At 43.9% G+C, this 24391-nt stretch overlaps 1 protein-coding gene across 2 annotated transcripts in view; it reads right to left on the reverse strand.

Annotated features, from left to right (window-relative positions):
• Positions 1-24391, reverse strand: part of UBAC1 (UBA domain containing 1) — a 59666-nt gene that overhangs the window by 31003 nt on the left and 4272 nt on the right. For both annotated transcript variants that reach the window (XM_085897051.1, XM_085897061.1), the window contains exons 2-4: positions 22866-22986; positions 4493-4560; positions 3971-4072 (exon numbers count right to left, since the gene is read on the reverse strand). In XM_085897051.1, the coding sequence (XP_085753177.1) occupies positions 3971-4072; positions 4493-4560; positions 22866-22986 (291 nt within the window). The remainder of the gene's footprint in view (positions 1-3970; positions 4073-4492; positions 4561-22865; positions 22987-24391) is intronic.

A 24391-nucleotide genomic window follows, 5' to 3' on the forward strand; every position in this document is an offset into this window, starting at 1 on the left:
GTTCCAGACTGCTGCAATAAATACTGAGATGTAATAAGAATTTTGTCATTGTCAGAACTCTTAGAGGAAATGAAATTAAAAACCTACATGACCTACCGCTTTTATCGCTATATTTTCTACCTTAAGCAGACTTGAGGTGAACTCCTTGAGGGAGTTTGGTATGAGGTCGGCTGCTGCTTGTGCAGAAACCTCCATGGAAGAACTTTTTCTCTGCTGTGACTTGACTACTGCTAAGTAATATCTTATGATTTTTTTCCTGCACATTATGGAGTTTTCAACCACCTGTCTTTTCCAAATTTCCCCTCCAAGTTCTTGAGCATTTCCAATGCATCAACAAGAGGAATTGTTAAGGCACATACAAATCCTGCCCCTTAACTTTGATCAATGAATGACACCTGTTTACCATAATTCTGAGTCAGCTTAATTACCATAATTCGTTTCCCATAATTCTGAGTCAGCACCGCCGCAGGTGGAAGGAGGTTATGTTTTCACTCCTGCCTGTCTGTCAAAAAGTTGTGGATGGATTCGGATGAAATTTGGTGAGCAGGTAAGGTATGTGACCAGGGAAAATTGCTATGATTTAGGTGAAGATCCGGATCTGGATACTATAATTTTTTAAGTGATTCTTCTCCATTGAGACTGCCAAAAATGATAAATAGCACGATATCTCTAAAAGTTGTGAATGCATTCGGACAAAACTTGGTGGACACGTTGGGTGTGTGACAAAGAAGAATGGATTCGATTTTGGTGAAGATGCGAATCCACATCCGGATAAGATCATTTTTCATATTTAAAGTGATTCTTTAACATTGAGAGATGGGGCCAAAAACGACATACAGCATGACATTTCAAAATATTATTGGCCCCGATATGTTCAACTGGATCAGGCATTGCGTGGCAGAGATATGCGCTCTACCGAGTGCCATTCTATTTCTTCACAGTTATGCACTTAATTTTACTTCAAATTGTTTCACCCCTTTCTTGCAGAAGCGTTTCATACTTGTTCCTTAGATTTTTCAAAAGAAAACTTTGTGATTTTTGGAATAAATAACCTTCAATTTCATGACAGAGATATTGAAATGCAGCATTAAAATTTCTCCGATAGCTTTTGCCTGCTGATACCATAGTAACTTTGAATGCATTCATGCACTTCGTGTGATAGCATATGCCGTTTGCAACCATATCATTCCCAGCACCCTGGAAACGGGAAAAAAACATCTTGCTGGTTCAGCTGTTGTGCTTTCTCAATTAATGATTTCTGGTGTGGATTGGTAATTTTAGCTGAAGGTTGCCTTCCATCACGGAGTTTCTTATTACAAATGACACAGGGAAATGGAGCTTCAAACCGACAAGACATTGACCTTCTCGACCTTGTCTTACCTCCAGAGGTACTGGCTAATGGCTTATATTAAAAAGAGAAGAACTGATACATGTAGCTGTGGGGTTATGGGATTCGCTTAGCCACTTTTTCTGTGCTAACATGCAACTCTAAGGATGAGTATCGGTATTTCTACATTTTGGATGCCACTTTGGCTGTTTACAGTCCAATCAGTCCTTTTGTTCAATATCAGATTAAAGTGCCTGCGACAGAGTCAGCCCGAGAGCTCAAAGCTGATTTTGAGCGTATTTACTGACTGGGGTAATATCCTCTACAGTTTATCTATTATCAATTGTCCTGGCATATGACACACCTAGAGTATACAAACATCCATTGGAACCAAACTCCATACAGAGCATCAGTGCTGCCAAAGCAGTCGATTGGGCTATTGGACACAATCTTGGATGGGTCACCACTCTGACGCAGACATAGAATTCCCCTTCCTCAAGGAATTATAAAGACATATAATCAGATGATATGGTGTCCCTTTATCAGTTTATAATTTAAAATTGCCCATCTTTAGGTTGATGCCAACCGCTGCTGTCTGGAGCCGCCTTGTGCCATGTTGTTGGTCAGCCATGTTTCCTGTTCACATCTGCAGATGGGCAACCCTGATAAACAAACAATGGACAGCTTTACTCACAAGTATTCCACCGATCCAGTTTTTTTACATATTTTAAACTAATTTGCTCTGTATTATAATGTTTGTGGGAATTGGGCAATGCAGATACGAGTGCTTCATCACGTGGAAAAAATGGGCATATGTTGCTCATTTTGAAAACTGACCTTCCATTTGTTACTGAGTAAATATTTCAAGAAACAATTCAACACAGGTGGTTTGAATACTACACAGGATCTCTATTGTAAAACATTTCAGTCAAACAAAAAAAATTTAAAAGCCTATTTCAAGGTTAAAATTGCGAAACATTTGACGAGTTCTCCAATTTTAAGCATTCATCAAATTTGCTGATCTTTTGACCTGTGGTGACCTGTATCTTGATCGGATTTGCATTTTATATATATGTTAACTTATCGAGCAGTTCAATTTAAACATTTTGAGTGGTAATTTGTGAGGATGTCTTGTTTCTGTACAAGGTTATGATTTTTGTTTCTCCTACCCTTAATTTCCAGGCTGCAATTATTACGATGATGCAACTTTAAAGCTCATTTTTCAGCTTCATGCAAAAAATTGGCAGGGTAGTCCAACCTAGCACGATTCGAGGACGTCCCCATAGACATTTGGGGACATCGACCTTTTACAGCATGAAGTGCCTACTTTTCATCTTTGCCCTCCAGGTATAGAGACAAAAGCGAATAAACAGGTTATCTTAAGTTTAGCAAATCCAAAGAAAGTCTATTTTTTGCAATAAATTTCCTTTTTTTTTAGGTGTTAATTTTTTTTTTTAATTGAACTTCTGAGGACACCATCCCACAAGCCCCCTTAAATGTCCAATAAATAACCAACCATCCCAGATCCCTTAATATGTTGATGAAGATAATGCCATAATTCAGAAAACACAGGATTTTTATGGCCCAAAGATAGATTGGGGTGCAGAGGAGGGGTTAGCCATTATTAAATATCCACAAAGGGAGGCAGGGGGAAGAGGCGTGCAAAAGACTATGAGAACTCGTGGTTTAGAAAATGTCATTAATTTTTTTTTTTTTTAGCATCAACTATGTGGGCTGACAGGGTGGCCTGGAGGTACACATACTCGCCTCCAAGCTGTCTACCCTGGATTTGAATCCTAACCCAGCTATAACCTGCCATCCCAGTGTTTCAGTGGTCATGAAATGTGTATACTGTCCCACGGATGGACATTAAACAGGCATCCCGTTTGCTGGCATTCGTTGGTGGACGTTAAAGATCCCACGGGGTCCTTGGCGAAGAGAAGACGTGCTATTGTCGGCACAGTGGACAAATTCCAAATTCCTGTGTAACCAGCACTGGGGCATTGCATCAGCAGCACAGCCGCCAATGATGCTAACCTGCAGTTTTGTGCTGCATACGAACGAAGAAGAATCAATTTTGTTTTGTAAATACATGAAAACTATGCTGGCACACAATCAGATCACTTGACAGATAGAGCCAATTCACATTATTTGGAGAGATATTGCACACATATTCTAGAAGCGCTTTTTTTTCAATCCGAGTATTGTATTATGACACGAAGCAATATATTTTGCAGCAATAACTGCACCTTGCGTAAGAGTGCTCTTTACTAGTTGTACTTTTTAACAACACATATGCAAACACTTTTGTGCTAAGGTTGTTATGCATAAACAGCTGATCCTGCTTCAACATTTCTTGCATGCTGTATTTTTAATTTATTGTTCTCTCTACTGCCCCTGTGAAGCCATCTAGTGCTATAACAACGCTGAATATGTACATTTACAGTTCGATTTGTGAAATATGTTTCCAATTCTTTCACAGGTTCCAGCCAATAATGAGAGATTACTTAAATAATCATTTTTAAAATCCAGTTATCAGAAAAAGTTTCTTCAATATTAGCAACACATCTACAATATTAACATCGATACAAAGGATGATGCAAACAGCTGAGGTTCAATTGTGGTATGTGCAGGCTTGGTTACATCTCTGAAGCTTGGAGGGGTGGCTGTAGAACGCTCAGAGTTCTTTGGGACCAAGTCTGCTGTTGCCTGAGAAATAGCATCTTTATCTGGAGACTTCTGTGTCTGCATTAGCAACAAATAACAGCACAAAAATAAATATTAAAAACAAAGAGGAAACAATGATGGCAAAAATTTAGAATTTGACCCAGATGCCAACAAACACACAGTGGTGCACTGTATGACTTAGGTATAGTTCGATCATTAAGGTCCAAAAATGCAAGCAGGCAGGACAGCCACCAAGCAGGAGGGCACGGGGGAAAAGAGGACCAAGCAGGAGGGTGCAGGGGGCAAGGAGGACAAAGCAGGAGGGCACGGGGGGCAAGGAGGACCAAGCAGGAGGGTGCAGGGGTGCAAGGAGGACCAAACAGGTGGGCGTGAGGGAAAGCAGGACCAAGCAGAGAGGTGTGGGGGCAAGCAGGACCAAGCAGGAGGGTACAGGGGAGAGAGTGGGATGAAGATACGATATGGCTCCCGTGAACTCACTTTTTCTTCTGCAGCCACCATTCGAGTTGGTGTGAGGTTACTCTGTTTCTTCAATATCAGCAACACATCTACATTATTAAAATCACCACAAAAAATCAACATACCATCGGTGCAATCAAAATGTTTCTGAAGTGACTGAATAATACAAAGCATGTAACACATCCAAACCAATGCACTTATTATATTGGACAGGTCAAGAAGCTTTACAAAATAGCATCACACTGCTATACAATTTAACTTAGGTTTTGAGAATTGGAAAATAGAAAAGAAAAACATAATGAGACTTCTTAGAAGCAATTTGCACGTACAATTGGCTTAACATGAAGCCAAGGCTCCTGGAGCAGCAAATGGAAATTATGATGAGGGAGTTTCAATGAACACAAAAGGGGAGGAAGAAACAAGATGATATTTGAGGAGCACACAAAGCATGACATGTAAGAAAAGAACGAGGTGTTAATGGCAAGGTTAATGGGAAGAAAATGAAATCATGAACATAAGTGGGAAACAACGAGAGTTGGTGGTGAGCTTCACACGTGAAGCAGTGGACAGAGAAACGTAATCATACAGACATAGGGAGGAATTTCCACAGGTACGAAAGAAAGGGATGGAATGCAGGTGAGCAAAAAGAAATAGATGGAATGTAGGTAAGTCTTACATTGAAAGCTAAAAAGGGTTGCTGTATTAATGCATTCAACACTGGTATCTCGAGCTGTGAGATGTGGATGGCTTAAAGGATAAGGGGAACGAGACCAGATGAAACAAAAATAATAAAAAATATATATTAAAAAAAAGGTAGAAGATTGAAAAACCACCAACCAAGTCGACGATTCGAAAGCAATATGAGCCGAGACCAAGATTTATTGAATGAAGAGTTCTAGGTCAAAGGATTGAAGTCACGGCAAGGATTTTTTGAGCCTTTGGCACCATTGTTTCCAAAAGCAAGAGGTGTGATGCAGGTACACTAACTCATCAGGGAAAATAACACCACACCCCACTTCAAAGTGATGAAGTAAAGTGCAGTGTTATTCTCTACTGCTGAGGTGTTGTCCACCAGAAGGCGGTCTCCTTAGGTTAACCTGAGGCGGTCCCTTTGGGTGGGTGCTGGAGTGTCTCATCCCGAAGAGAGGATGACCACCTGCCCCTGTTATCATCTGAGCTCAAACGTTTGGACATCGGCATTGCAGCACTCTCATTTTTGCACTCTATCACACTCAAGCGTTTGGACATTGGTATTGGTGAGATCATTGCGGGTGGTTACACCGACTATTGGTCTGGTCGCTCTGATTGTTACCATGCCCATGGAGTTGCTGTAGCTGTGTCCAATAATCTGACTCCAATGATTAGAGGTAAGACCGGTGAACGAGCGTATTATGAGACTAAGGATTTGTCACTCGTGGGGTGTCATTTCCCTGGTCTCTGTATATGCTTTGAATGAGGCAAGTGATCTCACCGTGAAGGACGCATTCTATGCCACGCTCGAGTCTGCGGATGATCATTGCCCCAGGCGAGATACTCTTCTAGTCTTGGGCGATTTCAATGCATCGACTGGAACTGATAGGGATGGTTATGAAACATGTGTTGGTCCCATTGGGTCTAGAAGTGTAAACCAGAATAGCACTAAGTTCCTTGACTTTCTTTTTTTTTAATACACTGTTGAGGCTCGTGTGACAACTAACACACAGAAACGCACACCAAGGGGAGCAGGGGACAAGAGGGATGGGAGAGGGAAGGAAAAAAACAGCAGGTAACAGAGACATGAGGAGATCTGTGGAAGGGAGAGGGATGGGGTACACGGGGTAAACAAGATAGACACGACAGAGACTTTAAGGAAGAAAAGCAGGGAATTTGAAGGAGTTGGGTTTTGGGTGGATTCACGGGGGTAGAAAAGATCATGGTTTTGGATGGGAAAGACAACAGATGGTGGTGAACAGCTGTTTTGAAGACCTGGAGGGAAGAGTGGGACTGAAGAGTGTGGGAGTTTGTTCCAAAGGCGGTAAAAAAAGAGGAATGAAAGAGTGAAGGTGAGCAGTGATTCTAGATCTTCATAGTTTTACTAGGAGGTTGTTGGCGGAACTTGAGCACCCTGCGGAAATATTGGTGGGGGGGGGGACACCACATGGTCAAAAGTATGTGGACACCTGCCCATCCAATACCTCATTCCAAAATAATAGGTATTAATCTGAAGTTGGTCCCCCCCACCTTTGCTGCTATAACAGCCTCCACTCTACTGGGAAGGCTATCCACGAAATGTCAGAACATTGCTGTGGGGATTTGCTTCCATTCAGCCATAAGAGCATTTGTGAGATCAGGCACTGATGCTGGGTGATTAGGGCTGGCTCGCAGTTAGCGTTCCAATTCATCTCAAAGGTGTTCGATGGGTTTGAGGTCAGGGCGCTGTGCAGGCCAGTCAATTTCTTCCACACCGATCTCGACAAACCATTTCTGTACAGACCTCGCTTTGTGCACGGGGGCATTGTCATGCTGAAACAGGAAAGGGCCTTCCCCAAACTGTTGCCACAAAGTTGGAAGCATAGAATCGTCGAGAATGTTATTGTATGCTGTAGCGTTAAAATTTCCCTTCACTGAAACTAAGGGGCCTAGCCCAAACCATGAAAAACAGCCCCAGACCATTATTCCTCCTCCACAATACTTTACAGTTGGTGCTATGCTTCCGGGCGGGTAGCGTTCACCTGGTATCCGCCAAACCCAGATTCGTCCGACAGACTGTCGGATGGTGAAGCGTGATTCATCACTCCAGAGAACGCATTTCCACTGCTCCAGAGTCCAATGGCGGTGAGCTTTACGCCACTATAGCCGATGCTTGGCATTGCGAATGGTGATCTGAGGCTTGTGTGTGGCTGCTCAGCCGTGGAAATCCATTTCATGAAACTCTCACCAGACAGTATTTGTGGTGAGGTTGCTTACAGAGTCAGTTTGGAACTCAGTCGTGAATGTTGCAACCGACGACAGACGATTTTTCCATGCCACACGCTTCAGCACTCAGCGGTCCCGTTCTGTGAGCTTGTGGGGACTACCACTTCATGGCTGAGCTGTTGTTGCTCTTAGACATTTCCACCTCACAATAACAGCACTTTCAATTTACCGTGGCCGCTCCACCAGGGCAGAAATTTGACAAACTGACTTGTTGGAAAGGTGGCATCCTATGACGGTGTCACGTTGAAAGTCACTGAGATCTTCAGTACAGCCCATTCTACTGCCAATGTTTGTCTATGGAGATTGCATGGCTGTGTGCTTGATTTTATACACCTGTCAGAAATGGGTGTGGCTGAAATAGCCGAATCCACTAATTATAAATGGGTGTCCACATACTTTTGGCAATGCACTGTATCTCAGACAGAGCAGGGGGACGAGGCCAGAGAGGAGACAGCAGAAAAATAGAAGGACTACCGACCTACCTACGGTGAGAGCGTGAGAGAGCCAAAGACTCAGCCTCATCACGGGAGGTACCAATGATCCTAAATGCCTTGGTTTCCACAGCGTGAAGCCGAGAAAAGTGAGAGGCGGGAGCACCAGCCCAGAGAGGAGAGCAGTACTCCATCAGGCTGAGGATGAAAGCTTTGCATGTGGTCAGGAGCTCAGGTGTGCCAAGGAAGGACTTAGCACGATGGAGGATACCCGGTCGGCAACTGGCTTTTATCAGATCAGCAAAATTATCAGATCCGGATCCGGATCCGGATAATCACCAAAATTTAATCAATTCTTTCTTGTCACATGGCCAACCTGTCCACCAAGTTTCATCCGAATCCGTCCACAACTTCTTGAGATATCCTTTACACAGACAAACAAACAGACAAACAAGCAGTCATAGACTGGTACTTATGAAATCGTCAACTTGACCTCTGACCTTGTCTAATAAAAGCTGTCTCTGGAGAAGGTAGCGAAGCAAACCAGAAGTTTCTACGACGATTCTGTACCAAACCATTAAAAATCGAATGTTTGACCTCACTGTGACCTTGACCTTTGACCGATTTTGACCAAAATCTAACGAGCGCTAGCCATCATCCTCCTGAATCACGTGGTGTAATTAGACATTGGTAACTTCTTCCGTTCTCGAGTTATCATGCCGACAAACAAACACACACACACAAACAAACAAACAAACAAACAAACAAACAGACAAACAGATGATGATGGAAGTCATCAATATACTTACGAAATCCAGACAGACAGACAGACAGACAAACAGACAGAAAGGGGTGAAAACATAACCTCTTTCACCTTAGGTGGCAGAGTTAACCCAACGCCACCAGGATTTGGAAGAGGGAGACAAGTTTGAGAGTTCAGATTTGAGATTAGAAAGATGTTGTTTTCTGGCTCTCCTGAGGGTAGATACACACTTTGTATGAGCTTTATGGAAGGAACTGAGATTGCCCTCAGTTGGGTTTGCTTTCCATGAGGCAAAGACAAGTTGCTTCAGCACAACTGCCTTGTCGCAAGCTTCAGTGTACCATGGGCGGGAGGAAGGGTAGGACAACTGAAGACTAGATGGCATAAATCTGTGCATGAGAGTGCAAATTTCTGTAAAAAAAATCCCAGGACAAGTTGATCTCAGGAGATGTAGAGATGGGATGTAGGAGGAAGTAGAGATGGGAGACCAGTCCAGAAGTATGATGGCTGCTTGAAGTCCCTGCCATTTGGCCTCGGTGAAATGCCAGACTTGACGGCGCTGAGTAGGTTCTCTACAAACAGGCAGAGAGATGTCCACTTTGATAAGCATGTGGTCAGATGAACCGATTGGAGTGGAGGAAGAACAGCAGATATTTTCAGGGAAATTGGTCAAAATCAGATCCAGAAGAGATGGAGTACCATTGGTTGAGATCCAGATCGGGAAGTTGACAGATTGTGTCAGTCCCAATGAGTCGCAGAAGTCTTTTGCTGAAGTGTCATGGCAGTAGAGAGAGGTACCAAAACCAGGCCAACTGGCATGACAGTTCAAGTCACCACATATGAGGAAGAGAGAGTTGGGATGAGAGCATAAAAGTTGGTCCATGTTTTCGAAGAGCGAGATGTAAATGTAATCACTGTTCGGTGGATGGTACAACACATATAAACGCGAGATGGGAGTTGACGGGAAGCCATAGCCAGAGGTATTCCATGGAGTGTAGGGGAGAGATGGCAATGCATGGTGATTAAGGAATAGTCTTTGATGAAGAGAGCAACTCTTCCACTAGGATGAGGCTCAGGTCTGTCATACCAGAGGAGGGAGTAACCAGGGAGAGATACAAGGGAGTCAGAGATGACTTGAAGGAGGAAAGTTACTGTAAAGCAGATTATATGTGGTTTGTTAGTGACAACCTGTGTGGAAAGATGTCAGGTTTTAGCAAAGGCCCCAGATGTTTGAGGTCCACACTGTTAAAGAAGAGGGAGGGGAGGAGGTTTTGGTTGCAAGGGAGGGGGAGGAGGGGGAGGGTAGGACAAGGGAGGAGGGGGTGGGTGGTAAGGAGAGTTATTGCAAGAGTGTGGGGGGTTGCAGAAGAGCTCAGGGAAAGGGCTGGATGAGGAGAAAAGGCTTGGTGGTGATGGGTTCAGGTTGAGTGGAGAGTAATAATAGAGTGGGCAGAGGGCAGTTGAAGATTGTAGGAGGAGTGATGAGGTGGAAGAGAGAGGGTGGTGGAAGGAGGCACCTTTGTGGATGTGAGTGGGGCAAATTTGAGAAGGGGGAGTGAGGGGGAAGATTGGAGGAAGAAAGGTGAGAGGGGAAAGTTGAGGGAGAAGGGTGAGGGGGGAGTTTTTGAGAAAGGTGAGAGTAGCTTCGAGGGGGAAAGAGTGAGAAGTTTGCTTTGCGAAGGAGGGTTGAGAGGGAAGCTTTGAGAGGGAGGGAGACGATGATACTAGACACCGCCAAGGTGCAGGAGGGCGACGGGAGAAAGTAAGCATGAGACTTGGTCGAGGTAAGTTGAAGAAGGGAGTGGACAGGGGAAGGTTCAAGATTTGAGGAGTTGGGAAGAGTGGGAGGTGGGCTGAGAGAAAGGAAAGAACATGTTTGTGGTGATGAGTGTACTGATTGAGAGTGAGATATCTATTCAGTTAGAATACCACACACTTTGGGACAACAGAGGAGGAGCTGATACTGAAGCAGAAGACAGTGAAGAGGTGCCAAGAGAGGAGGAAGGATGAGCGGCAAGATGGGAGGGTTCCGGAGAGGGGATAACAGGTGAGGGGTTAGGAGGAGGTAGATTTAAGGAGGTGGGGTGAATTAGCACTGAAGTTGGAAAAAAAAAGTTTGATTAATGGAACATGAACATACATTGCAAACTGGGAGTTTTAAAATGATAAAGTCAGAGATGCGATTAAAGACATTTTGTGAGGGATGCAATAAAGGCGAATCAAGAGAATGGTGAAAAGAAATGTTGTAACAGTGGGATTTTTTAGATATGGGATGAAGGAAAGGTCAAATTGAAAACAGCCTTTTGAAGAAGAAAATGAGCAGTGAATTATGATACAATAACGAGAACCATACGTCTGAAAGAGGAAGTTGTAGTATTTCAAGAGACCGTTTTATAAGTCGGAAGAGATATTGAAGCAGAATCGCCACCGCTCAAGAACTGGAACCGGAACTCAAAGAAGTCATGGACTTAGGGTGGCTGGTTCATGGTTTCAGCGACCACAGGCTCATCGCTGGACTTGGTATTCCAACACTAGTGGTGTGGCAAAGGCGACTGACCATGTGCTCGTTGATGGTCACTGGAGAATGATCCAGAACTGCAGGGTCTACTGGAGTGCTCCGTTCCTCAATACCTACCACAGGCTTGTTGTAGCAACTCTGAAGTTGCAGCTAAAATCGAGGAGAATGGTGCCATCCCTGCCTCGGCTAGATGTTGGCAAGCTAAAGGATGAGAGGGTAGCTGAGGAGTTTACAAACAGGCCGAGTGGGGATTTGGGGGTCTGCATGCTTTCGGAAATCCTGAAGAGTTGTGGAGTGCCTTCAAGACCATCCTTGATGTTACCTTCGTGTTATTGTCTCGGAACTCACTGCCGGGCGAAGAAGAATTTTGTCTCACACAGGACACTGGATACTATTGACCAGAGTCGCAGGGCCAGGCAGAATGGCAGAGCTGAGCTGTTTAGGGAACTGAGGCATAAGACTGCACATGTGCCAAGAGTGGACAAGGCGACCTATATGCAAGGGATCTGTGAGGGGCTAGAGCATCACCTGTGGTCAAGTAATTCTCGTCCTGCTTCCAGGGGAATTCATACATTGCATTCCTCCAAACCCGTCCCTCGGTGAACTGCAGTAAGAGCGGAGCTTGGTGGGCTCGACACCGAAGTGAAGGCCTGCTGGGCTGGTTACTTTGAGCGACTGTACCAGGCTGATCCACCAGCTGTCGAGTTGGATGACAGGGGTGTTACGATCCCCAATGCTGACCCTCCAATCAACTGTGATTCAACTTCGTATGTGGAAAAATAGGCTGCGGTGAACCGGTTGAAATGGGGTTAAGCTCCTGGGATCTGTGGCATCCATGCTGAACTTAAGTCTGGTGGAAATTCTGTACTTGTGTCGTTGCATGCATTTCTGTGCTCTGCCTGGAACATAGGCATTATCCCAACTGACTGCAAGAGGGGCCTTGTTGTCACTCTGGAAAGGGAATGGTGATCGCCAGGACCGCAACTATCGAGGGGTGATGCTGCTCAGTGCCAGGTAAGGTCTTGTATAATTATTCATAGGATTTGCCACCACCTGCCTGAGCACCAGCATCCAGAGCAGTCAGGGTTCACACCAAAGAGGTCAACGATGGAACGTATCTTTGCTCTTCGGGTCCGCACCGAATGCAGACGAGAATTTCAGCAGGTTGAATTTCAGAGAATTGCTGCTTGATGCCTATGTTGACCTCTGTAAAGCGTTCGATTCAGTGAATCGGGATGCCCTCAGGAGGATTCTTGGTCTTCGTGGGGTGCCACCAAAACTGATCAGTCTGATGTCTGAACTATACTCTGGAACTGAGAGCGTTCCGAGATGTGGTGATACCGTCTCTGACTTATTTCCAGTTGTGACTGGAGTTGATCAGGGGTGTGCACTGGCCCACATACTTTTCAGTGCTGGTATGGACTAGATTCTGGAGAGGATGTCGGAGAGATCAAGCTGCGGTGCATCATTTGGGAATGTGAAGATCTCTGACCTTGATTCCACAGATGATGCAGTCATCTTTACGGCGACTCTATCCTTTTGGGGGCCATCGAGGTGCTGAATGAGGAGTCAGAGCCGCTGGGATTACAGGTTTCCTGGGTCAAAACTAAGATCCAGGCTTTCAATGACATCTTGTATGCTGCTGCCTTGTCTGTTCCGATTTGTGGCAAGGATGATGAGGTCAGGGAGAGATTCACCTACCTTGGCAGTGATATTCATGTCTCTGCTGGCTGTGAGCCAGAGGTCAATGAACATCTGGGTCGGGGCTGGGGAGTCATGGATTCACTGGATCATGGGGTGTGGCGCTACTGGAGCCTGTGCGGGAGGACGAAAGTCCGAGTCTTCAGGTCCTTAGTGCTTCCAGTCTTGCTCTCCGGATGTGAGACGTGGACTCTGCTCAGGGATCTAAGAAGGCGACTTAATTCCTTTGGTAACAGGTCTCTTTGGAGAATCCTTGGCTGTCACTGGTCGGACTTTGTGTCCAATGAGCGGATGCTGAGAGAGACTCAAATGAGATTTGTTATCTGCATAGTCCGTGAGCATCAGCTGCGGCTGTTTGGACATGTGGCATATTTTCCTGACGCTGATCCTATTCACCAGATTCCCTTCGTGAGGGAGCCTCGTGAGTGGAGGAGGCCAATGGGCCGACCCGTGCTTCGTGGTTGCAGCAGGTTGTTCAGCACCTCAAGGAGATGGGGATGGACCAGGCATCTGCCTGGGGGAATGCCAGAGAGAGGCCCCTGGAGTACCAGCGGAAAGTGGAGCAGTGGCATGCTGCTCCGGTACATGCTCCCTTCCCTGACCTACTTCAAACAAATTATTTTAAAGGTTCTGCAGAACAAACTAGAATGGCAATCTTCAACGTCGCAAAAATCGCCAGATATGTCTCTGCCCACATTATTAAATCATTATCCATACTTTTACCAGGTTTGATTTAAATCCCTGAACCCAGTTTAAAATATTAAATAATTCTGGCTAACAGACCATAAGTCCGATCAGTTTGATATTTAAAACATGTATTCCACATGCCTATGAGATCATAACTGTGACGTTTCACATAGATTGACAAAGCGGTTCAAGAAAGATTTTTTTAAAGAATTTCGTTCAAACCAATATGGCTGCAAGACCATGTGACCTATTAATTATTCGTCAACACCCTGGTATCTCCAAGGCTTGGAGAACATGAAAGTGAAGTTTACCCTCGATCTGTGTAGCCGTTCTGGAGAAGAAGATTATAAAATGTTTATTGTTCAAAAAATCATAGCTGCCAAACCATGTGACCTATGACATCAGAGGTGGAGAACTTTTTGTTCCTCATGGAAATGCGATCGTACCTGTAAATTTTCATCTTGATCTGTTCAGCCGCTACAGAGAAGAAGATTTTTGAAGGTTTTATGTTAAAAACAATATGGCTGCCAAACCACGTGACCGATGACATCATCAATTTTTTTTTTTTGCCAAATATAATTTAGCCCTCGATTACCCTCAAAAGTTTTCATACCGATTGGATAAATCCTTTGACAAATGCAATTATGACATCATAATTAAGTCATGTATGACATCAAAAAAAAAAAAATCACACTTGTTTTGCATGGGGAGTACTTCACATGTGTCAAGTTTCAATTTTTTCCATGGAGCGGTTTCGGAATTACAGAGGTCCAAAGTGTTTCCTTTTTTCCAAAATGGCTGCCACAATACGTGACCGATGAAGTCATAATTATCATTTTAAAAATTGTACATCATTAGTCGCACCTCCACTGAAAATGTTGTGTCATTCGGATAAGCGGTTACAGCGAAAACAGAGAAAATTTACATAGATGTACGTACAACCAGAAAATATAATACCACCGGAGGCATAAAAATTTGAGGTCCTATCTGTGCCTGCTTTTGGTGGCTAACTTCGTCTGCACAGGAGAGGTCATGGCCTATAGTGAGGTCAAAAATTGCCTGAAGAATTACAGGTCAAGTGACTTAACTTTTTAAAGAGGTTGGTCACAGATGTCACGCGGTGGGTTTGCTTGAGAATCGATCCAGACAGAAACTGTGATGATACGGGAATTGTGTGGATCAAGTCATGTTCCATGTAGCCTCCTTCCAAGCCCCCTGAGACGGATACAGCTGCTGTCACTCCAATAGGATGGGAAATTGTTTTTACATAAGACGCCATCTACAAAGTATTAATGATAATTTTCTGTGGAAACAGGTAATTAATGGAAACCAAGTAACTCTACCTTCATGGAAAAGGCTTGTAAGAAGGAGCAATTAAGTGCTTCACACTGGTTGCTCACATGGAGGAAGTCAGCAAGCCAGGCCAGAAGACAGCCTCGAATGTCACAATCTAGGTGCTTGGGAAGAAATGCTAGGTTCCCAACTCTGTCAACTTCACTAAATATGGCCAGCATCTAACACCCATCTGAAACACCAATCTAACACCAGCACTGACCTTCTCTTTCTGTTTCAGGGCCTTTATTGATCGTTTGGAGATTCCAAGAGATGTTTTAATACGAGAATCGGAACACATTCACTTCTTAAATAAAACAATGCATAAGAATCTATTTTAATAAAAATATATAAAAAGGAGGGAAACATCACCACTGCAACTAACATGTCACCATTGTGATCTCTTCATTTTGAAACTACAGTGCCTTCAGAAAGTATTCACACCCCTTGATTTTTGTCACATTTTGTTGTGTTACAGCCTGAATTTAAAATGGTTTAATTACAGTACGTTGTCACCAATCGACACAAAACACCACATAATGACAGAATGAAAACATGCTTTTGGAATTTTTTACAAAGTAATTAAAAAATTTAAAGCTGAAATGTCTTGCATCAATAAGTGTTCAACCCCTTTGCCAGGACACTCCAAATTGAGCTCAGGTGCATCCGATTTCCTTTGCTCATCCTTGAGATATCTACACAACTGTATTGGAGTCCACCTGTGGCCAATTCAATTGATTGGATATGATTTAGAAAGAAACACACCTTTCTGGAGAAGGTCCCACAGCTGACAGTGCATGTCAGAGCAGACACTCAACCATGAAGTCCAAGTCAACTGTCCGTAGAAATCCAAGATAGAATGGTGAGGAGGCATAGATCTGGGGAAGGGTATAAAGCAATTTCTAGTGTTGAAAGGTCCCAAGAGCACAGTGAGCTCCATCATTCGGACATGGAAAAAATATGGAACGAGCCAGACCATTCCGAGAGCTGGCCATCCAACCAAACTGAGCAACTAGACAAGGATGACCTTGGTCAGGAAAGTGACCAAGAACCCAATGACCACTGACAGAACTACAGAGCTCCTGGGCTGAGATGGGAGAACCTGCCAGAAGGACAACAATCTCTGCAGCACTTCACAAATCTTGGCTTTATGGGAGAGTGGCCAGACGTAAGCCACTCCTGAGGAAAAGGCACATGACAGCACGGCTGGTGTTTGCAAAAAGGCATGTGAAAGACTCAGAGCACGAGGCAAAAGATTCTGTGGTGTGATGAGATGAGAATTGAACTCTTTGGCCTGAATGAAAAGCACTACGTCTGGCAGAAACCGAGCACAGCTCATCACCCATCTAACACCATCACTACCGTGAAGCATGGTGCTGGCAGCATCATCCATGGGGATGCTTTTCAGCAGCAGGGACTGGGAGACTTTTACGGATCGAGGGAACAATAAATGGAGCCAAATACAGGAAAATACTTCAGGAGAACCTGCTTCCAAGAGCAAAAGACCTTACACTGCGGCAAAGATTTACGTTCCAACACGACAATGACCCCAAGCATACAGCCAAAGCAACACTGGAATGGCTTCAGACCAAGAACATTAAAGTCCTTGAGTGGCCCAGCCAAAGCCCAGACTTGAATCCCATTGCGAATCTGTGGAAAGACCTGAAGATTGCTGTTCACCGACACTCCCCATCCAACTTGACAGAGCTTGAGTAAATCTGCAAGGAAGAAAATACCCACAATCTAGATGTGCAAAGCTGACACAGACGTACCCAAGAAGACTCAAAGCAGGAATCGCTGCCAAAGACACTTCTACAAAGTATTGACTCAGGGTTTGAATACTTATTGACGCAAGACATTTCAGCTTTTCATTTTTGCCCTCGCCGAAGGAGAGCGTGTTCCATTTGACTTCATTTGTTACTCGAAAAAAATCGAAGATTTTGGTCAGTCGATTTTGTATTCGGTCTGTCTGTCGCCTGCAGGTCACAATTTTAAACCGATCTTCAGGAAACTTCACCACATGGTAGAGTTTGTCATAAGGAACAAGCCTGTTGTTTTTGAGGTCAAAAGGTCAACAACTTGGGTGATATTTCTAAAACCCTCAATTTTCATCCGATTGATTTGAAATCTGAAGAGAAGTTATATTTCATGTCAAATAATCCAACAAGCCAATTATTTTTGAGATCAACATGGACCAAAAGGGCAACATAGGCACAAGGTAAACAACTAAGGTGGTGTTTCGAGAATTCTCAATTTTCATCTGATAGACTTGAAATTTGAAGAGCAGTTGCATATTTAGTCAAGGAATTCAACCACCAATTATTTTTGAGGTCAAATTTGTTTTATAGATTTTGCAAGTAACGTGCTCTGCACGACATCATCTTCTTATTTGTTTGTTTACATTAACTTAAGTGTTTTTCTCCGCAACTGCATGTCTGATCGAGCATAAATTTTCACCAGAGGAGCGACTACTCATGGAGAATGTTTTAATGATAATTGTGATCTCATAGGTCATGTGGTGTGGCAACCATGTTGGAAAAATGGAAAAACTTTGGACCACTGTATCTCTGAAACTGCACCAAGGAAAAAAATGAAACTTGGCACGTGGCAAGTACTCCTCATGGGGAATAAGTGTTTTTTATGACATCATAATTGCATATGTAGAATGCTACATCTGATCAGTATGAAAATACGAGGGTCATCTAGGGATAAAATGGTCCACAGAAAAAAAATTGATGACGTCAGTCACGTGATTCTGAAGCCATATAGTTTTGAAAAAAAAAAACCCTTCAAAAATCTTCTCTGAAGTGGCTGAACAGATCGAGGAAAAACTTAACAGATATGGGCTGTTTCACAATGAGGGTACAAAGTTTGTCTCACAACCACTAAAAATTCAAACTCAATATTTTTATTTCTCCAAATCCAACATTGTTAATTACAATACTTAAATCCAAATTTTTGGAGCATCTGAATGAATATAGTTTATTTATAGCCTGCAAGTAGTTTCCTTATAACTCGTGGCAGTTTAGGTGTTTCCGGAGAGGACACATTTTTGACGGACACATGTAAGGCAATCAGTGCAGGCCATGCAAATAGAAGGTTATTGGCTACACTCAAACTTTGTAGCATAATATCAGTGCAGGTATATACACACTTGGTAAAGCACACAATAAACTTTTAAAAAGACCCTTTATTTATGCAAGAAAAATTCTTCTGCAATATGCATTTCCGGAGAGGACATTTTTTGACGGACGAACGGTGGGACATATTTGTTGAGGGTGAAATAAATATTCATAGTCTGAAATGAATAGTATGTTGTGGACAAAGTACAGAAGAGGTATTAAATTGATGCAACAACAAATAAAAGTCCCAATTTCTGCTTGTATTTGTTTATACTGTTGCGAATTCACGCCCGCCGGCGTGCGGACGGCCACGTAACTCAGATCGTGGCACGTCGCCCACCGGGCGGACAATTCAGTCGTGACCCTCCGGGAACTATCGCCCAGAGCCAGTCACGGGTGGGCCTTTCGACCTCACCACAATCGTGCCAATCGGCCACCCACGTAGGATAGGGTTGTTCGCCAAACTCGACCTACCTAAGTACCCACACGGATGGTAAACCGGGCGATCGTACCTCGCCGCAGGTCGACTCCAGACACGAGCCGCTTGGACGGCCCGTTCCGTACTATCGGGATAACCGAGCGGTGTTATCGTCGACCTCGACGGTTCAGATTATTTACCGGGCGTTTTGCACCCACTACGAACCCTATACGTGAAGCAGGATGGAGGGTCAATGAAGAAAAGACGAAGCGAAACGGGAAAACAGTTCACACAATGCACATTTATTTCCTGGCACACATATATATATATATATATATATATATATATATATATATATATATCCAGTCAAAATGCACATATTGCAAACAAAACAAAAGCAACAACGACGCAGAGTTAATACCGACTACGCACACACACGGCAACACTTATACAGCTTTACTTTACAGACGGCGCCAACACACATTTACACCAAAGCAAAGGAAAGAAGCCACCCTCAGAGACAAGGGGGCAGACAGGCGTGTAGGCCAAATGTGCGCGTGACATGGAGGAGCGGCCAGGTCCGCGAGACCGGGGGGGGGGGGTGGGGGGTCCTACCCGCGTCCTCGTGACACGTTGGCGGGCGAGCCGCAAAATGTGGCCGCACGGCTGTGCCCCGACTCCGTGCTCCTTGGGGGGGTTTGTTGGCACAACATGTGGGGGGGGGGTGGGAACGGGGCCCCCTTTTGCACTATCTCAGCGCGGGGGAAAGGGAGATTGTTGATGCCCTGGGGAAGGGGAGTGGCTGGCTGGCTTGGGTCCCGCGACGAGACGAGCGATCCCACACCGCAACCTCTTCGCCGACCACCGTCCTTCTTGCCTCGGACCCGAGCTCCCTTGCCTGCAGTTCCACCGCGCGCACTCGCCTCAACTTCACCAACGCAACACAACGCATCCCCAACAGCCACTTCTCGACGACCCTCTACAGGCAACTCCAGAACTCAACTCTTCCTGCAACTCTTCTCACCCGACCGACTCGACTTTGCCACTCTCCTTAATTTGCCTTGCGCTCGCCTTTTTATAGGCGCACAGGAGAAGCGTATATGCAAATATTCGGAGCAGCATGACCTCGGGGGCGGAGCCACGTTCGCCAATTGGTCGGAGGAAACGGGGGCGTGAACCTCCCCTGATCCGAGACTTTGCATATATCGACTTCACACACGCGCCTGGAGGCGGGGCCAAGACGCCCCGTACTCGCTAATTGGACGGAGGAAAAGTGGGCGTGTAGCGTTTTTGATCCGAATTTTCCCTCGGAAAGGCCGCTATTTGCGCTCGCGGCTCGGTGCGCTCGGCGCCGAACGGGCCCGAGACAGCCCGACGTTCAGTGTTCACAGGTGGTGCGGTTGTTGGTCGTAGAAGGAGGGAGGTGAAGGTGGTGGCGGGTTTTCGGTGGTGGTTTGCTGGTTATGGTGCCGTTTGGGAATGGCGGTGATGCGATGAGGTGGGAGCGTAGATTGTGGTGGTGGCGTGGTTGTTGGCGTTGTTGTTGTCTGAGGGTTGGAGCGTGGTTGTAGTTGATGATGATGGCTGGTGTGGTGGTTAAGGAGGTTGTTGTGCGATGGTGGTTGAGACGTGGTTGGTTCAAAATAACGATAGAACAGAAAAATGACCGACTCAAAGCGTCGCAGCCCGGATGAATCACATAAATTCCCTCTAGACAACAGGTTTGGGCTAACTACACATGTACTTAGAAGATATCTCACCTATGGGTCCTGAATGGTGGTTTGCGAATTTCCACAGCTGTAACAATACACTGTGAATGCAGTGTACCTGGAGAAAATGAGACAGCTATTTGTCAAAAAAAATGCCAATTTTTATGCCATTATGCCAAAAATGGGCATTTTTTTGTCAAATAAAAAGTGGTCCAAGTTGTGCCATCACAAGTACCAACTACTGGCCCGAATGACAGATACTACAGCCTCTCATTTAGCTATTTAGCATGCAAGGGTACAAAATACCAGAAATGACCATGACTGTAAAACAGCCCATATATGACCACCTATCCATAAGGAACAAAAGGTTAACAGATATGACGTCATAGGTCACATGGCTTAGCATCCATATTGGATTGAAGAAAAACATTAAATGTTTTCTCTGGAACCAGTTAATCAAACAGGCCTGGGTCAGGTGTCCGTTCAAAGCGGGGTTACATCATAGCGGGACATCTTGGTAACCGGTCATCACTGCCAGCATTTATAAAGTTACAATTCTAATTATGTCTCTTGCTAATTACAGAACACACCACTCCACAAACACCATGCAAAATACACCACACTAAATAAGTCCTGGCAAAGGTCTGCAATGTCTCATTGCTCTTTTTCTTGTTAATTAATTTGTAAAAATTTCTTAAAACATGTTTTCACTTTGTCATTTTGGAATATTTTGTGTAGATTGGTGATTTTTTTTTTTAATGTAAGCCATTTAAAATTCAGGCAACAAAAAAAAACAAAAAAATTAATCAATCACACAACAAAATGTGACAAAAGTGAAGGAGTGTGAATACTTTCTGAAGGCACTGTGTAATTGGTGCTGCATGCTGCTAAGGGTTTATCAAAAGAAGTTTGACAAGGTTAGGTTAGATTAGGTATGGGAGCATGCATCAAAAAAGGTCTCCCAACAATGGAGGTGTAATAATACATATTGTCCTTGTAATGAGAAATTCATCAATTCTCATTCCAAATACAATAAGCAATGATTCATTAAAAAATTCAACTACATTCACTTGAACAGTCCTCATCACAAGCAGAGGCAAGAGCTTTTGACAAGAAATGAATGTGAAGAATCACTCAAGAATATGTGATCACTCGATCATCTATAAAGTCCAAGCTCTCTGTAAAATGAGACATTGTTCAAATAGAGAACATATAAAACGAGGAGGGCACTGGGTAGAGCGCATACCTCCACCAGGCTGAGTAGTTTACATTTTGTACATCACTGATCGCCCCGAACTGGATTCGGACCTGAACCAAAATCTAAGCAGCTTGTTCTTATCACCCAACCAGCTCATCCACTACATTTCGTCCGAATCTGTACATAAGTTTTTGAGATACCATGATATGTATCTGTTTTAACCCTATCGCTCAAAAAAAATTATTGGATCCGAATTCAGAGCTTCACCAAAATTGAATAAATTCTTCCTGGTCACACATCCAACCTGTCCACCAAGTTTTGTCCGAATCTGTCAACAACTTTTTGAGATCGTGCTATTTATCGTTTTTAGCCCGATCTCTCAATGGTGAAGAATCACTTTTTGAAATTCTGATCCGTATCCGGATTCGGATCTTCACCAAAATCTAATCAATTCTTCCGTGTCACACATCCAACCTCTCCGCCAAATTTCATCCGAATCCATAAACAACTTTTTGATAAATCCTACACACAGACAAACAAACAGACAAGCCGGTAGTCGGCGATGGGTTGCCGAAGCATGGAAACTATCAGATATAGAGCAAAATGGATGTCATATAGCGGATAGGGAATCACCTTAAGATTATGCATATCAAATCTCATCCAGTTCCATCTACTGATAACTACTCGGTATCCATTTGAATAAAAAGAAACGAAAATGCGGTTTGAAATCAGAAATCCCCAAAGTTTGAGGGGGTGCTGTGAGTGAACAAAGATCTAAATCGAAAATCCGGCTCGATCGTTTGTGCACAATGTATTCCAGACAATTTGTGTGAATTTTCATGACCATCCGACCATAACCTGAGGAGGAGTAGCATTTGGCACGAAGGCACCTCCAGCTCTCGCATATTATCGATTTTTGCACTAATTGACCTTTTACCCCTAACCTAAGCGAAATCGGTCAATATGTCCTGAGGCAAAGTTGTAGTACTCAGAGTACCATGAACCTGCAAAGTTTCATTCGTATCGATGGACTCACCTGGTCGCTAGGAGGCCTTCAATTTTCGCCAATTTTCGCGCATACCCTAATTGTAGGGGGCGCTGCGGGTAAAATATTCCATAAATCACAAAAACCAGAATATATTTGATAGAGCATCACCTGTAGATCATTCGTGCCAAATTTCATAACCCTAGGTGGGATAATGGCTTTCGGAATTCATTTCGCATGAACGGTACAGATTTTGAAGGTTTTTCAGTTGTTGCTAGGGAACCAAAGCGTCCCGAGCAACCATCACAATTTCCAAAGCACTCGGTCATAAGATGGACCTACCACCCGAGTTTGGTCAAAATCCGCCCACGTTTACTATCAATTATGCTGATGACAAACGAACAAACATCCAAACAAACAGACAGAATTACTGACAATAAGGGTCACCTATTTTGGCGACCCAACAGACAGGGGTGAAAACATAACCTCTGTCCAACCTTCGGTGGGCGGAAGCAAGAGCAACAATGCCTTTGCAGTTGTTTTAAATTGCATTCCCCAGTGACTGTAAATCTTACCCCTATCTTGCACATCTTGGACTCCCAGCCCAAAAGCACCATTGAGCTCTCGTTCTGTGGACACATGAATAATTCGGTACCGACTTAAAGATTTTGGGTCATCCGGACCACTGGTTTCACACTGCAAAAAAGGGATGGGAAGCAAAAATAAATTACAAAATGAGAACATGAAAAAGCACACGACAAAACCAAATGGAAATGAATTCATTAAATGGCATTGTTTTTGTAACATTTATATCCTGTCGTCTAAACGACAGGCAACCTGACACACATCAGTGACATGCATTTTTACACAAAATCTGGTTCATGGTAGAGCGTAGTGACAATGCATTAACAGTGGGACACATTTGAACACAATAAGTAAGGGGATGAACGAACAGAAGAAAGGAGGGGAGAAATCACAGTAAACTAAAAGTAAGAGGGTTCGGTTAGCCAGGGTTAATGGGAGGGCATCATAATATGATGGTGCACAAACTGCTTTGGAAGCCTGATAGGGAAGAATATGAGAGATTGAACTTACGAAAGAAGTTCTACAAGCAGAAGAAGAGAGGAACAAAGAAGTGGACATGAATACTAATCCTGGATTTTATGAATTTTATGACTAGTAATCCTGAAAGGGTCTGTGCAACCTTGGGTGAAAATAAGGATGGAAATAAGAAAGAAGGCAGGACAGGAGAGGCAGTAGAAAGAAGCCACCAACCTACATGTGATAATAGCACAGAGTTCCACAACAGGACGTGTGCTTTGCTTCTTTGGGGAATATGCCAATAATACCAAGATATTTTGATACCACAATATACAGGGTCATGTCATATACCAAAAGTCATGACTGAATTTGCGTTGTAAATTGAGCTGAAGGCAATGCAATAACCGTTTGTTTTTCTGTTGCAGGTTAATCTGAAGGGTTGAATTTGTCATGGGTAAGTGGACACTTCGGCAGTGGGCACCAGTTGTGAAGTTGTATTTCAGAAATGGTTGTTGCAGTGTTGTGTGTGCACAGCACGAATTCTGAAGAGCACGTGGTGTAAGAATAGCACCAACAGACAAAGCCATTTAAGGAGATGGGCGACAGCATTCCGACAGATTGGTTCAGTGACAGACGCAAAAAGGTCAGGTCTTCCGAGGTCAGTGAGAACTATAGCAAACATTGCGGCTGTCCAGGAAAGCATTGTGCACTCCCCAAAGAAATTGTGTAAACATCAATCCCGTGAACTGCAGATTTTCGAGACTTCACTGTGATGGATTATGAAAAAGAAAAAAAGATGCTCTAATGAAAATCGTACAAAACCCAGGATCTTACCGGAACTAAAGGACAATATTCATCGAGAAATCCTCAACATTCAGTTGGAAACACTGGCATCAGTGATGGAGTGTGTTATGCAGCGGGAACAATTTTGTGTGGATGCCCGTGGCGGTCACTTATGGATACGATTTTCACAAAATAAATTGTGAACAATCTCCAAAGTGTGTTCTTTCATTTTCATCTTGTGTATTCAGTACAAAATACTTTAGTTCCTCCATTGCTG

The sequence above is a fragment of the Eptatretus burgeri genome, chromosome 1 (genome assembly GCF_056783735.1).
Source record: "Eptatretus burgeri isolate ZD-2024b chromosome 1, Ebu_testis_v1, whole genome shotgun sequence".
Taxonomy (NCBI): domain Eukaryota; kingdom Metazoa; phylum Chordata; class Myxini; order Myxiniformes; family Myxinidae; genus Eptatretus; species Eptatretus burgeri.